This window comes from Mirounga angustirostris, unplaced genomic scaffold, assembly GCF_029215605.1.
Source record: "Mirounga angustirostris isolate CCGP_5_RB_7025 unplaced genomic scaffold, mMirAng1.0.hap1 SCAF_5, whole genome shotgun sequence".
Lineage (NCBI taxonomy): Eukaryota > Metazoa > Chordata > Mammalia > Carnivora > Phocidae > Mirounga > Mirounga angustirostris.
This window is the reverse complement of record NW_026991713.1, coordinates 61650310-61665445: the sequence shown is the minus strand read 5'-3', so window position 1 is coordinate 61665445 and position 15136 is coordinate 61650310. Positions and strand designations below refer to the sequence as shown.

At 43.5% G+C, this 15136-nt stretch overlaps 1 protein-coding gene across 3 annotated transcripts in view; it reads left to right on the top strand.

Moving 5' to 3' along the window:
* SCN8A (sodium voltage-gated channel alpha subunit 8) overlaps positions 1-15136 on the top strand; it is a 118723-nt gene that overhangs the window by 77757 nt on the left and 25830 nt on the right. For all 3 annotated transcript variants that reach the window (XM_064591230.1, XM_064591229.1, XM_064591231.1), the window contains exons 15-19: positions 4576-4749; positions 7008-7364; positions 10283-10753; positions 11303-11420; positions 11951-12105. In XM_064591230.1, the coding sequence (XP_064447300.1) occupies positions 4576-4749; positions 7008-7364; positions 10283-10753; positions 11303-11420; positions 11951-12105 (1275 nt within the window). The remainder of the gene's footprint in view (positions 1-4575; positions 4750-7007; positions 7365-10282; positions 10754-11302; positions 11421-11950; positions 12106-15136) is intronic.

Here is a 15136-nt window from a genome sequence, read left to right as displayed (position 1 = left end):
TTATTTTTCCCTTTCTTAAAAATCTGTAGAGACTTAGGGTTACACCTAAATTAAAGTTGTGAGCATTCAGAAGACTTTGCTCAGAATCACCGAGAAGAAAGAGGAGAGAAGGGAAGGTCAGCAACTAATATTCAGGGATTTCTTGAAGCAAGCTAACCAAAACCGAGCTTTAAAATGAGAAAGCACTCTGGGGGCAAGAATTTTCAAGGGATTGTAAAGAATTGTAAGCATGCAATTAGTAGTGGGGATGGAAAATAGTGAATGGTTCAGGACACTGTGGACTGGCCAGTAGATTCGAGGTGAGCATGAAGGGAAAGAAATGAAGAATGGTACCTAGATTTGGAAGTTTAGTAGCTAAGAGGGAAGTAGGATGACTGAGAAAGGAATAGGTTTGGAGTTTAAAATCAAGAGTTCTGTTTTGGACATACTAACTTAAAATATGCTACTCATTTCTAACCACAAATGTTTGCATCTATGAAACGAGGATAACACCATGTCATCAGTAGTTGGGAGGATAAAATGAGAACCTATAGAGAAGTTTTGGGAACAGTGAAAAGCACTCTACAAATCATGGGAACTGTATTAGTGTAATTCAGTAGCTTGGACTTTGGCTTTATTAAATGATTCATTGATCAGGCAGCATCCCATCTAACAAGCAGAGAGGAGCTCCCAAAGGCTTAGACATCTAGAGAGTCTTTGACTAAACCTGAGAAAAAGAAGATGGAAAAGAGTGAGATTGACCAGCTTGTGAAATAGGGGACGATCTTGTCTCACGGTTGGAACTCTGAGGACTTCCCATAGCTGGGACAGTGAATTGAGCTGTGTTTGTCCATAGATACACAGATGGAGGTTTCTGATGGTAGAAGAGAATAGTTTGTTGTGAAGTGAGGGTCCCTCCTGCCTCTTCCACCCTCCCCACAAGGAAAAACATTAATACGAGGAAGAACCTTACAGATAATTCTATCTATCCCCCATGTTCCATAGAGGAAATGGAAGCCCAGGGAGACTATCTACAACTTTTGTGTTATTCAGGAGATAAATGTAAGGATTCTTTTCTTGCCTTTTTTGCAACCATTTGAACACAACAGTGAGTTTATAAGGTGTTTTGTTTTGTTTTGTTTTGTTTTATTTTGTTTTGTTTTTTAAGCAATCTCAATCTTGGAGAAAGGTTTCAGGTACAGTCTAAGACAATTTTTTGGAGAGTAAGTTGCTGACACAGCCTCTCAGCCTCTCGTGTGTGTGTTTTATGAACAGTACACTCTCATGCAAAACCACGATACAGCCATCAGACTCAAGAAATTCCTGTGCACCTCACAGACACTTCATTCTCAGGCCCCTTCAGGTTCTGCCAGAAATCCCAGTCATGTCCTCTCTAACAAAAGGACGCCGTTCCAATCTCCTGTTGCATTCGGTTATCCTGTCTCTTCAGTATTCTTCAGCTTGGTGGACTTTCTCAGTCTTTCATTGGCTCTCTTGACCTTGGCACTTGGGAAGACTACAGGCCAGTTATTTTGTAGAATTCCCTCAAGTTCAGTTTGTCTGATGCTTCCTCACGATTAGACTCAGCTTACACATTTGGCAGGAATATCACACAAGCGAGGCTGTCTTCTCTTTGAACCTTCCAGGTGGCACGGTTTCCATTTGTCCCATATTGGTGATGGTCACTCAGTCAGTTGATGAAGGAGGGGTCTTCCAGTCTTCTCTCCTGTAGAATTACTCTTTTCATCTATAATTCCATTATAGTCAGTAAATCTTTGTGAAGATGTTTTGAAATTATCTAAATTTACTTTTCTTTGTTAAACTTATGATTTATTCATTTATTTATATCAACGTGGACTCATGGCTTTCAGTTTTATCTGGTGGGTTATAATCCATTATTATCATTTACCTAAATGTTTAAACCATTCCTGATTTGGCCACTGAGAGTTCCTTCAAGCTGGTTTCTGTGTCCTGTTAACATATCCTCATTACTTCCTTTTTTCTGGTATCACAGAATATTCCAGGCTAATTTTATATTTTTCCCATCTCAGGCCTGGACCAGCCATTTCTCAAGGAGCCCTGGTTGTTGTAGTGGAAAATGATATTTAGAAGTCAAGATCTACTGGAGGCAATGTGCATGACTGGGCCCTCTCAGTATGGGGCTAGCTGTTTATTCTAGTCCAGCATTACTGGATTCATTCTGGTGTCTCCCTTTCTATAGTTGTAACTCCTCTGACAAAAAGAAACCTGGTTGCCACTATCTCTAGTGTATTTATTTGATCAAAAAACCACTGTTACCTCTTGCAAGGTGATGGTCCTCCTTGCCCTGTTCAGGCTCTGGCTTCCTATGCTAGATATCCAGCATCCACACCAGTGTCCTCCCTGTAGGTTTACCTCTCCCCACACTTGTCAGGCCCTGACACCCCAGTCCCAATTTCTTTGAGAACTGCTACATTAGGACATAAATTCCTAGGTGAATATTTGAGGACACTCACAAGAGCCATATTTATATACAGTTGTTGGTTGATACTCTGCTTATAATTCTCCTTTTTTCTCCTCCTCAAGAAGCATACCACAGTGCAAATTAGAATGGCATCATAGGGATAGCCTTAAATCTACTCTTTTCCATTTGTAAAAAAGTAGTTCTTTCATACCAGCAAACCCCAAATGATGGCAATCACTGTCTGTTGAAATAACATGGTTGCTGACCTCTGTCACAGGCATTTCTGCCCGGCATCTGGGTGCCATTCATCCCATTGAAAAGCAACAGGACTCTGTCATCGTTGATTTTCTCTTAGGAACCAGAGTTCCCACAGTATAAATATTCCATGGTCAGTTAGCCAGTGCTTATTACTGAGCATTTCCTGTGTGTTCACCAGAACCAACAGGACAGCAAATGCAGTCTCTACTTAGTGTGCAGTAAGCAGGCTGACATTTCTATACAGAGAAACCTTCCATAGGTTTACGCTGAGGGTAAAATGTCTGGCGGGAATTGATTAGCTGCCCTCACTTACAGTGATGTTCCATCTGTAGATGCTTAGCATGCACTGTGAACTTTGATTTTGCTTAACTGGATCTCTCTAGGGAATATTTCCTTTCAGTTCTAGAATACTGCATCTTCAGTTTAGAAAAATGGGGAGCCATGGAAAAGTACACAGACACAAAACCTTACAGCCCACGTATCCATTTTGATTTCCATCACACTGTTCTGTTTTGCCATTGCTATACATTCATTGAGTCTGTTTCCAAACACTGTGTGTAATCTAAGTATTTTTCACTATTTCCAGTTTTGTCCTCAGACCATATCTTCAAAGTTTCCTAAAACTGCTTCCTTTGTAAACTTGGTAACCGGGTAGTTGCAAGCTGTAATTTATTATGAGTTTAAAACCTATTACATATAAAGTTCTCTAATATCATAATATTCAGTAAGAGTCTGTTGTTACATGGTTAGCTTAGAATGAGGGTATCGGTCTTGTTGAAACTGGCATTTGTGGGATTTTACTTTCTTACTGCATGTTATGTTACCAAGTCCTATGGGATATAGAAGGCATTGGGAGACACAGGGTGCTCTGAAAGGTAGAAAAGTGGGAGTTGTGTAACACTGGGAAGAAGTCATTCTCGGGCGCCTGGGTGGCTCAGTTGGTTAAGCGGCCAGCTCTTGATTTCAGCTCACGTTATGATCTCAAGGTCCTAGGATCGAGCCCCATGTTGCAACAGGCTCCGTGCTCAGTGGGGAGTGTGTTTGAGATGCTTTCTCTCTCTCTCCCTCTGCCCCTCCCCCTGCTCACACTCTCTCTCTCTAAAATAAATAAATAAATCTTTAATAAAAAGAAAAGAAAGTTCTTTGAGGATATACTCAGTAGAATTTTATACAAGCGATATAAATGGGAATTCAGAAGCCTATGTAGCAACATGGATTGAATTATGATAAGTGAAAAATAAGACCCAAGATATTATGTACTCTGTGATTTTATAACTCTGACAAAATATATATGCATTTGAAAAAAACCAGAAAGGGAATACATAAAAATGATGGTTGTATGCAAGTTGATGAGACTATACTTTTTTCCCATAATTTATACACTATTAGCAGTGTTCTGTTGCTTTTACAATTTAAAATAAGAAACTCTGCAACATATGTCAACCTTTGATAAGACACATAATATCAAATCAGGAATAACTATATTTTTAAAATAGAATTATAATTCAATGAGTGGTGTTTTTTTGTTTGTTTGTTTTAGGCAAATATCCCAAACATAAACATTCAAAATGACTGCTGACCCTTTAGAAGGGATCCCCTCTGTGGTCTTCCTGTTGCTTAAAATAGCTTTTTAAATGTGGTCTTGAACAATGTGAATTAGGTGGTTCTGGCAATGAAGGTGAACGTTGGGACTGAGTACTTGATTCAAGAGGAAAACAAGGCTCTCCTGCATCATGTGGAGTAGTCATGCGACATCTAAGTGCTGATGTCCTCAGATGCACAATTTAATAAGGCTAGCTCTTGCAGCTTCTTGGACATGTTGTATTCAAAGATAATGATAAAGGCATTCTCTTTCTATTATTTCTTTTTCTTACCCCCTGCCTTCCCCTCTTTAGGTTTTCACTGGAATTTTCACAGCGGAAATGTTCCTGAAGCTCATAGCCATGGATCCCTACTATTATTTCCAAGAAGGTTGGAACATTTTTGACGGATTTATTGTCTCCCTCAGTTTAATGGAACTGGGTCTAGCAGACGTGGAGGGGCTTTCGGTGCTGCGATCTTTCCGATTGGTATTCCATATTTCTCCAATTTCTTTTTACATTTCCTGTCTTGCAGCTACTAAAAAATTTTTGCCTAAGTTAATTTGATGATTAAAAAAATCCTTAGCTATACTCTACTCACAATTCCTGTTGGCAGTTTATTGGCTTAGATACTAAAATCTTGAAAATTTTTCTGCTAAGTGCCTAATATAGAAGTTAGTTTTTAATATCAATCAACAAACAGAGGTCAATTTTAGGAAGTTCCTCAGAAAATAATGGTTAATCTAAAAGATGAAAAAGGATCCTAAGGGCTATTCTGAGGTCTAATGAATTTGCTAGTAAATTTGTTTCTTTATTTGAACATCTCCCTGAAATGGAATTTCTCCTTGTTCAAAGATATCTCTCATTTCTTCCATCATGGTGACACCTTCCAGAAAACAGGAATAAAATAGTATTCTTTAAAATTATATTGAAATTAATTGTTGAACATTGGCTTTTTTCCCATAACATTAGCTGAGGATTTTATAATGTATTTGAAGAAGTGAATGTTAAAATTACTAAAATGACTTTGAAAGAATAGTTAATGATATCCTCGAAATAGCTTCCCATAAACACAGGCATAAATGATGTCCTGATTAAGTCCCTTGAGAAGCTGAGTTACTTGGGGGATATCCTACTCAGAGCATCAGAACTGGCTTAGGTTTTTCTCTCCCTATTGGGAAAAATACCTTAGCACTTATAACTGAAAGGATTTTAGGTTTTTTCATTAGGATATTCAGCATGTTGAAGAAAGAGAATTGGAACAGAATGGAATTATTTATAAAAGAGAGGTCTTGCTCAGTCTAAGTCACAAATAACATCTGCCAAGTTTCTGAAACCTCTGCTTACTAGTCTTGGGTTAGGATCCAGCCCACAGTAGACTTTCTGAAAATTGTTCTCATTAGCTGGAAGATGAGATGAAGGACTAAGAGGTGGAATTAGCACTAGTATTCCTTATAATTTAAAAAGCCAGTCAGACAGGGAAAAAATATGAACGATCCAGATATTCATACAGAGAAATACCTGGTAAATCTTGAACTCTCAGATAAGACTAAAGCTTTTAATCGGGAAAAAATGTTCCATTCTGTGCTGTTGCATTCTACCAGAATTCCTATTAATCCTGTGTTAGTTATTAACTTATGACATCTGAAGATGATCTCATCATTATCATTTCATTCATGGGCTTTATGCATTATGATTCTCAGACTATTAGCTAAGACCTTGTAAGTCATTCATTACAGAATATAGAAATATCATGATTGCAGGTAACAGAAGTTCTGTCCTCTGAGTTAATATCATTATAGGCCCTTTTCATAAGATGTTTGGTATATGTGGAACTGCACCTACTAGGGCATTGTGCTCTTCCTCCAAGTTATTCCAAGCATATCTCAAAGTTTCATATTGATTATTTATTGGCAAGCAAAAAGAGAGATATTTAGATTTTTTTTTTTAAGATTTTATTTATTTGTTAGAGAGAGAGACAGCGAGAGAGGGAACACAGGCGGGGGAGTGGGAGAGGGAGAAGCAGGCTTCCCGCTGAGTAAGGAGCCGGATGTGGGGCTCGATCCCAGGACCCTGGGATCATGACCTGAGCCGAAGGCAGATGCTTAATGACTGAGCCACCCAGGCGCCCCAAGATATTTAGAATTTTTAAATGCAGTTTTTTTTTAAAGAGTTATGATTTATTTTTCACTGTCCTTACCATCCTGATCTTTTGCTTTACTACAACTCACATTTTCCTTCATATGCTCCTTGAGAAGTCAAGGCAAAATCAATAACAAAAGGATATATTCATGTATGGGTTCTTAAAAAGTGGATTGAGGGGTGCCAGCGTGGCTTAGTTGGTTAAGCGTCCCAACTATTGATCTCAGTTCAGGTCTTGATCTCAGGGTCATGAGTTCAAACCCCCTGTTGGGCTTCGTGCTGGGCATGGAGCCTACTTAAAAAAAAATAAAAGTTAAAAAATAAAACATAAAAAGTGGTTTGACTCAGAGACTAATACAGGGGGCTAGAGGCAATATTCTTGGTTCCTAGTTTAAGTCTTTAACTTACTGTGAAACTAATCCATTTTCCCTGTCTATGCCTCACATTCTCCCATTTTAGTCTAAGACAGAAAGTCCTGGGAACTTCCCAAAGGTGCTCAATAAATTTAAGCTGATCTCACTAATTTTATATATTTTTATTTTAGCCATGTGGAAGAACATGGATTGAGTATCATTTGATTTTTGTTTTGTTTTTTTTCCCCTTAGCTCCGAGTCTTCAAATTGGCCAAATCCTGGCCCACCCTGAACATGCTAATCAAGATTATTGGAAATTCAGTGGGTGCCCTGGGCAACCTGACCCTGGTGCTGGCCATTATTGTCTTTATCTTTGCCGTGGTAGGGATGCAACTCTTTGGAAAGAGCTACAAAGAATGTGTCTGCAAGATCAACCAGGACTGTGAACTCCCTCGCTGGCACATGAATGACTTTTTCCATTCCTTCCTCATTGTCTTTCGAGTGTTGTGTGGGGAGTGGATCGAGACCATGTGGGACTGCATGGAAGTGGCAGGCCAGGCCATGTGCCTCATTGTCTTCATGATGGTCATGGTTATTGGCAACTTGGTGGTTAGTACTAACTTGTACAACTTTTCATTCTTTGCCCGGAACATCTTAACCCTTGACCCAGATGCCCAATGGGCTTGGTCCTACTAGCTTCCATGTCTGTACTGGTTTTTAGTCTTTCTTGGCTCAAGAACCCTAAGGTACAAATGAGGGAGAGGAGACTGCTCTTTGCAGAGGCCTGCTGAGTCATAAGCCCCACAACCTGTCAGCCCTTTTTCATAGTTATGGAAACAAAACTCAGCAAAGTTAAGTGACCTTCCTGAAGTCAGGCAACTGGTAAATGTCAGGGCATGTATTAGATCCTGGACTACAAAATCTATGCTCTTTCTACTACAGAAGTATCCTTCATTTAAATTAGAATTTCTCAACCTTGACCCTGTTGGCACTTTGGGTTAGATAATTTTTTGTTGTAGGATTATCCTATGTGTTGTAGGATGTTGAGCAGCATTCCTGACCTCTACATTTTACTGGCCAGTAATGCCCCCCCAACCCTAATATGTGACAACCAAAAATGTCTCCAGATGTTGCCAACTGTCCCCTATGAGGCAAAATTGCCCTCCATTGAGAACCACTGGTCTAAACCGACGGAGGGTTTTATCTAACTTGTATAAATGGCTAATCACTTTTTTGCTTTACTCTGATCTGTCAGCCTGCTGTCTTCTGCCTCTGTATGTAGAATATTCACCAACAGAGATTTTGACGCCATGTTTTTCAAAGTGTGGTCAGAGGACTAGCAACAATGAGATCACTTTAGAGTATGTTAGAAATGCAGAATCTTGGGCCTCACCCCAGAACTACTGAATCAGAATCTGCATTTTTAACAGGACCCCCAGGTGATTGACATGCACACTAAAGTTTAAGAAGTACTTGTCTTTCACGTCAGGCCCAATCCAACTTGCAAGTCTAGAGCAAGGGGGGCTGGAAGAAAGCAAACCCAGATAACCCCCGTCAGCTCATCCAGAGCAGTTTTCCTCCTTTTTGTGCCATAGAGAAGCACGCCAGGAGAGAGTTCCAGCTCACCAGCCTCCGAACCAGCCGTGCCACCCTATTCTTTCCTATGATCTGTAAAAATAGACACTGTGATGTTTCTGTAATCCCTCCCTTTCTCCATTCCCGACCATCCTTCCCTCAGTGCTACTCCCGCTAGCCTTCCCACTTCCTCAGTGAATGCAGCTTTGCCTCCTGGTACATAGTGGGATCCACATTTCCCAGCCCTGACCTTGCCCCCCTTTCTCCATTCTCCTCACTTGTCTCCACATCCTCTCCCCATGACTCTACAGACACCTGAGCATGTGACTTTATTTCTGCTTCTGATGACACCTTTCCAGGTTCCCCTTTGCTCAGTCCTTCTGCCCACCTAGTCTCTGGGAATCTGTGACTGTAAGTCTCTTCTGACTCTCTTCTCTCCCTTCCCAGTAAATTGTCTGATGCCTTTCATACATCTTCATAGTATTTCTAAGATCTTCCCCACCCTTTCCATTCCTGTAGCCCATCCAGTATTTTTAAAGGTGTGGTCTGAAGATCACAGCCATCCAAGTTTCACTCATTAAAAAAGGCTGTCCCAGGGCCTATAGCAGATCTACTGAATCAAATCTTAAAGGTGAGGCCAAGGAAATATGTATTTTTTCATGTAACTCCCCCACTCCAGGAGATTTTCATGCATGCTCTAAGGTTTGAGGTTATAATAGCCTAATCCAGACCCTTATTAACTCATGCAAGTAACAGCTCTAACTGTACGTACCTGGTAGGAATGAGTTTCTCAAATCTCTATCATCTCTTACTCCTTTACTCAAAGACCAATAGTGAATCCAATTACATAAAATTCAAATCCCTCAGCCTGGCCTTCAGAGCCCCCTCCACCTCACCCCCATTTTACCAACCATATTCCTTTGTAATTCTACAAATGGCCCAAATAATTTGCATACATAAAGTTCACTTATTGTTTCCATCCCTCCCACTCTACCCATACTATTATCCCCACCCAAAATGTGTTGCTTGCTCTTCTTCAGAAGTGTGACAAAGTAAGGGCCAGGTGTAAATCAAGAAGTGAACACCTCTCCCAATTTGTAAAGTAAGTCTTAATAAAAATAAATTAATCTTAATGTCCAATGTGGTAAAATAGGCTATTAAAACATAAATAAATAAAGCTTGCATCTGATGGCTGGACACTTAGATATACAACAGAACACAACAGTCACCATCACTGTCTTATTAAGCTATTTTATTTTATAAATGTTAGGAAAACAAAGGAAATTAATTCTTCAGATGACATAAGCTGTATTTCAATTCTTTCTTGATTTGTTGTAAGAGCTCATGGCTCTCCAAGCCTAGTTGTTTTTCTCATGTGGGTTCTCCAAGACGTCCACTGCCCGTGAATACATGGCATCTGTCCCTTCTTCAGTCCTCCCAGTAAGCCATGTCCATCTTTTGCTTTGGTTTGAGGGGGAATTGTTTCCCAAGATGGATACAGTTTTTATTTTATCTGATTATAAGAAAAGTAATATATTTGGGGGTACATACATATGTATGTCAAACTATAAGAGAACCAAGAAAAGAGGTGCTAACCTTGTATTACAACCAAAACCAAACAAACTGCCCCCTTGGTGGAAAAGAGTATGGAGGTTCCTCAAAAAGTAAAAAATAGAACTACCATATGATCCAGTAATTCCATTACTGGGTATCTTCCCAAAGAAAACAAAAACACTAATTAGGAAAGATATATGCACCCCTATGTTTATTGCGATAGAAACTCTTGTGCCTGTCACATAAGTGTGTGGGCTTCCAGTTTTAATCCTAGTTTGCTGGCTGACTTGACTTAATGCCGTCTATGGGCTTCCAGTTTTAATCCTAGTTTGCTGGCTGACTTGACTTAATACCACCCTCTACGCTCCTTCTCCTTTCTCCTAATGCCACTGGTGCAGGTGCTGAACCTGTTTCTGGCCTTGCTTCTGAGCTCCTTCAGTGCAGACAACCTGGCCGCCACAGACGACGACGGGGAAATGAACAACCTACAAATCTCAGTCATCCGGATCAAGAAGGGGGTGGCTTGGGCCAAACTGAAAGTGCATGCCTTCATGCAGGCCCACTTTAAGCAGCGTGAGGCCGACGAGGTGAAGCCTCTGGACGAGCTGTATGAAAAGAAGGCCAACTGCATCGCCAACCACACTGGGGCAGACATCCACCGGAATGGTGACTTCCAGAAGAACGGCAATGGCACAACCAGTGGCATTGGCAGCAGTGTGGAGAAGTATATCATTGATGAGGACCACATGTCCTTCATCAACAACCCCAACTTGACTGTGCGGGTGCCCATTGCTGTCGGAGAGTCTGATTTTGAGAACCTCAACACAGAGGATGTTAGCAGCGAGTCGGACCCTGAAGGCAGCAAAGATGTAAGGTCCCAGTCTAGAACCCAACCTCGATTCTGTGTGGGAACAAATGGGGCCCTGTCAGCTCCCGAGACTGGTTCAGCTATGGGCTTGGTGGAGAGACTGTGGAATAGCCAGCTAGGTTTGGGAACCAACCCTAATACCCACTGTCATTCTAGACCTTCCCTGGGTGACCTAGTTTCCTGAGATGGTCCTAGATCCGTCTCCACTGCTGCTGGATCATCTCAGTCAGAGGCTGAAGCAAACCCTCCAGAACTGCCCTGCCGTTAATCTGTCTGAGCTGTAGCACTGAGACCCACCAGTAGCCACATTTTGTGTAGGGTGGATCGCTCATCTGGGAGCAGACTTCAGTGTGTTCTACTCAGTCCTGACAGAAGTTTTGAGGGCCCTCTGGTAGTTGTTTGCCCCTCCGGAACCGGATGATGATGAGTTTATAGTAAGAATTGCAAAGAATTACAGCTGGTCCCTCGTCCATGCCTGAAGTAGAACTGTCAGATGGAGTGGAAGTACCACTCCAAAGTTGGTTGAGCTCCCTTTTCTTTGCGAATCTAGAAACTGGATGATACTAGCTCCTCTGAAGGAAGCACCATCGATATCAAACCCGAAGTAGAGGAAGTCCCTGTGGAACAGCCAGAGGAGTACTTGGATCCAGACGCCTGCTTCACAGAAGGTGCAAGGGGGCAAGGACAAGGGTGGGCCTGTGGGCCTGGCACTGCTCGCGGATTTCTGCCGGGGTCAGTGGTTGGCTGAGGGTGGGTGCTCCGTGGCCATCTTCAGGAGCTTTGTTCCCCACCTCCGCATTTTGAGGGAAGTTGATGTTGTTTCCCTCGTTTGGTTCCTACCTATAGCGAGTTTCTATTCACAAACATTTCTTTGTCCATTTTCTCTTGGCCTCAGGCCAAAAACTTCCGATAGCATGGCCTGTTCTGTCATGGCTGTGTCAGCCTCCTGGCTACCCTTTTCTCCTCTCTCTCACTGCTTCTTTAGAGGACATCTTCCCAACCGCAGAGGCCATGCCCTGGTGGTCTTGCGGCATAGCCCCAGCCCTGCCACCGTCCATGTCTGAGTCAGACATTCCGATTCAGCCACTGTACTCCCGGCTGTGTGGTGGGGCAGTGCCTGGTGGGGCCTGAGAGCCCACGAGGGCTGGTCTGGGCGGGCACGCTCCACCGTCTGACCTGCCTCTCCCACTGGTGCCAGGTTGTGTCCAGCGATTCAAGTGCTGCCAGGTCAACATCGAAGAAGGGCTAGGCAAGTCCTGGTGGATCCTGAGGAAAACCTGCTTCCTCATCGTGGAGCACAACTGGTTTGAGACCTTCATCATTTTCATGATTCTGCTCAGCAGTGGCGCCCTGGTGAGTCCAGGGGAGAGGATGAGGAGGGATGGGCTGGGGAAGGCTTTGTAGGAACTAGTGGGAGAGACCAGAGGGGGCCCAAGCCCAGTTTCTCTGAGAGCACGGATGGCTGTGGTCCCAAGGATAATGGCCTGCCAAAGTGCTTTGGCCTGTTGTTTTGAGCCTTTAGGATTAGAATCCACTTAGCTACATCTTGATCTTCTTTACACTCAGCATGACCCCACTCACGTCCAAGACCCCCTTTCAATCAGGATGAGAGCACAAATTAATTATCTTCGCTGCTTAGTTTGCCCCATCCTAAGCAACTTCCTAAAATGAACTTCCCTTTCTCGCCTAATACCCCAAATATCTTGTTCTTTACTTTTCACTTGCCCCATATAGGAGAGAGGTTGGGTTCCCCTACGCCATCTCCCCTCACACCCTAACTGGTTTGGAAAACCCATGGCATTAGCAAATACTTAAAGAGCCAGGCCTCTGGTGTAAAGGTGGTTCATATTCTAAGTGCTTATCACTGATCAGTGTGAGGCACAGGGGGCACTGAACACGCAGGCTCCTTCCCTGCTGGAACTAATTATCTGAGCATTTGCTTTCATTTTAGCTGGCTTGTAACTGAGGAGACCTGGACAGGGTCAGGGGTGAGGGAGCTGTTCCCCAGTTGGATAGATTTGAGGATAGGAGGGACTTAGAGATGCTGCACATTTTCCTTGTTTGAGTTAAGGGAAAGCTGAAGAATACAGAATTTTGAAATGCTTTCAAAGAAGGCGGGCCCATTTGTGTAGGGATGGAAGCAAAGCCTAATCTGGATGCAGAAAATAGCAAGAAAGAAGCCCCAAATTTAGTGTTAAAGATCCCGACAGTGACTTGAGAAGTTTCGCTTCGACTGATGAGGTAGGAGAATAAGAGGAACTGAAATGGAGGCAGTAGGTGGCAAAGAAGAGCTGGTGGGGAGTGGGGGGCGGAAGCCGGGATTATGCAGGAATGCAGCAGGACAAATGCAGGAGGCCTGAGGGATGGCTTGGGAGCCTGGATCTGAGCCAGGCAGGGGTCCCACTGCCCTGCCTGCTCTGGGCCTTTGTTGGCTCCACAGCCCTTCCCTCAGTGCTGGCTAAGGTGCTGTGCAGCCCAAGATGACAGCAAGGTCTCTGCCCGCGAGACTCAGGCCAGTTCCGGGAGAAAGGTGTTTTGTGACTGTCATCATCGCTCTTCCTCCAATCTAGTAAATAGAAACCCCAAATTAAGAGAACATACCTCATCTGACTCTTCTCTTTCTCATCTCCACAAAAAATAAAAGCAGCAGTGAAACAGAAGTTTTGAACTTTCTTTACTGCCCACCTTTGACAGCTTTTCTTTATTGTAGATGAATAAAACAGGGGGTACTTGGCCCAGTACATGAAGACCCTGTACAATTAGTAGGCTTGAGACCTAAAAATAGTAAAGTGAAGGGGCGCCTGGGTGGCTCAGTTGGTTAAGCACCCAACTCTTGATTTCGGCTCAGGTCATGATCTCAGGGTTATAGGATCAAGCCCTGCGTTGGGCTCAGCAGGGAGTCTGATGGAGATTCTCTCTCTCCCTCTGACCCTCACCCCCACTCTCCACTCTCTCACTCTCTCTCTCTCTCTCTCTCAAAAAAAAAAAAAAAAAAAAAAAAGAATAACAAAGTGAAGCCATAGCTAAGATGTCTGAGAGAAGCCAAGAAGGGGGTTATGATGGGACTTCAGAGAGAGGGAATAGAGCCACCAGTGACGGGAAGCTCAGTCTGGGGCATCTCACATGTATTGGGTGACAGAGTGAATCTCTGCAAAGAGAGGTAAGGGGAAACTTGACGTGGAAGCTGTTGAGTTTTTCACTGAGCAGACCCCTGAGAAGGACTATGGACCTATGACCTCTCCCCAGCTGCCCAGTAATGGAACTGGAGTACCTGATGTCCATGTGCCCCCATGTTGGAAATGTATCTGCAGGCAGCCCAATTCTGTCCTTCCTTTCAGAACTGTCCGGAGCAGGACCTCCCATTGCAGGACACAGGACTTTTGTTCCACCTGTAGTTTTCTCTCACACTGCAGGACCCCCTCCTCTCCCTCCACAGCCCACCACTCCAGTCATGGGAATGCTCATACCTTCGTGTTAGGGCGTGACCTCATTCAGGAATTCCAGAGAGAGAAAGTCGGACTAAGATTTTCTTCACCTGAGCATCTCCCAGCCCTGTGACCCTCCCCCTGAATCTGTGGCATCAGGGGCTGAAGGGAGAAAAGATGTTATCATATAAACATATAGAGTGTTGGCAAGGACACGGAGAACCTGGAACCCTCATACGCTGCCGGAGGAAATGTAGAATGGTGCCGCCATTTGGGGGAGCTGTTTGGCAGTACCTCAAAAACTGGAGCCTACAGTTACCATGTGAGCCGGCAGTTCTGCTCCTTGGTATTATACCCTAGAGAAATGAAGACATGTCCACATAAAAAAGGATGCGTGAATGCTCGCGGCAGCGCTGTTCACAATAGCCAGAACGTAGGCACACAAGTGTCCGTCAGTGAGGAAGGTAAACAGACTGCGGTACAACTGTACATTGGAGTCTTATTCAGCAGTCAAGAGAAATGCAGCACTGATGTGGGCTGCAGCATGGACGAACTTGGAAAACTGTGCGCAGGGAGAGAAGCCAGTCACCAGGGACCACAGATCGGCTGATCCCCTTCACGTGAAGAGAGAAAATAGCACAGTGGTTGCCTGGGACTCGTGGGAGACAGGGAGGCTAGAGGGTGGCAGCTAGAAGGTGTGGGGTTTCTTTTTGGGGTAGATAAAGATATTCTAAACTTGATTGTGTGGTGGACGCACAACTCTGAATATACTGAGAGCTTTTGAACCGTAAGCTTTAAATCGCTGAATTGCATGGTACGTGGGTTGTATCTCAGTAAGACTTTTTCTAAGAAGCCGCATGAGGCAGGGGGGTGGGGTGAGAGAGACAGGAAGCCGAGGTTAGGCCCGCCGCAGGGGGAGGAGCTGCCGAGGTGAGGGGGGCCTTCCAGCCCAGCTTGCC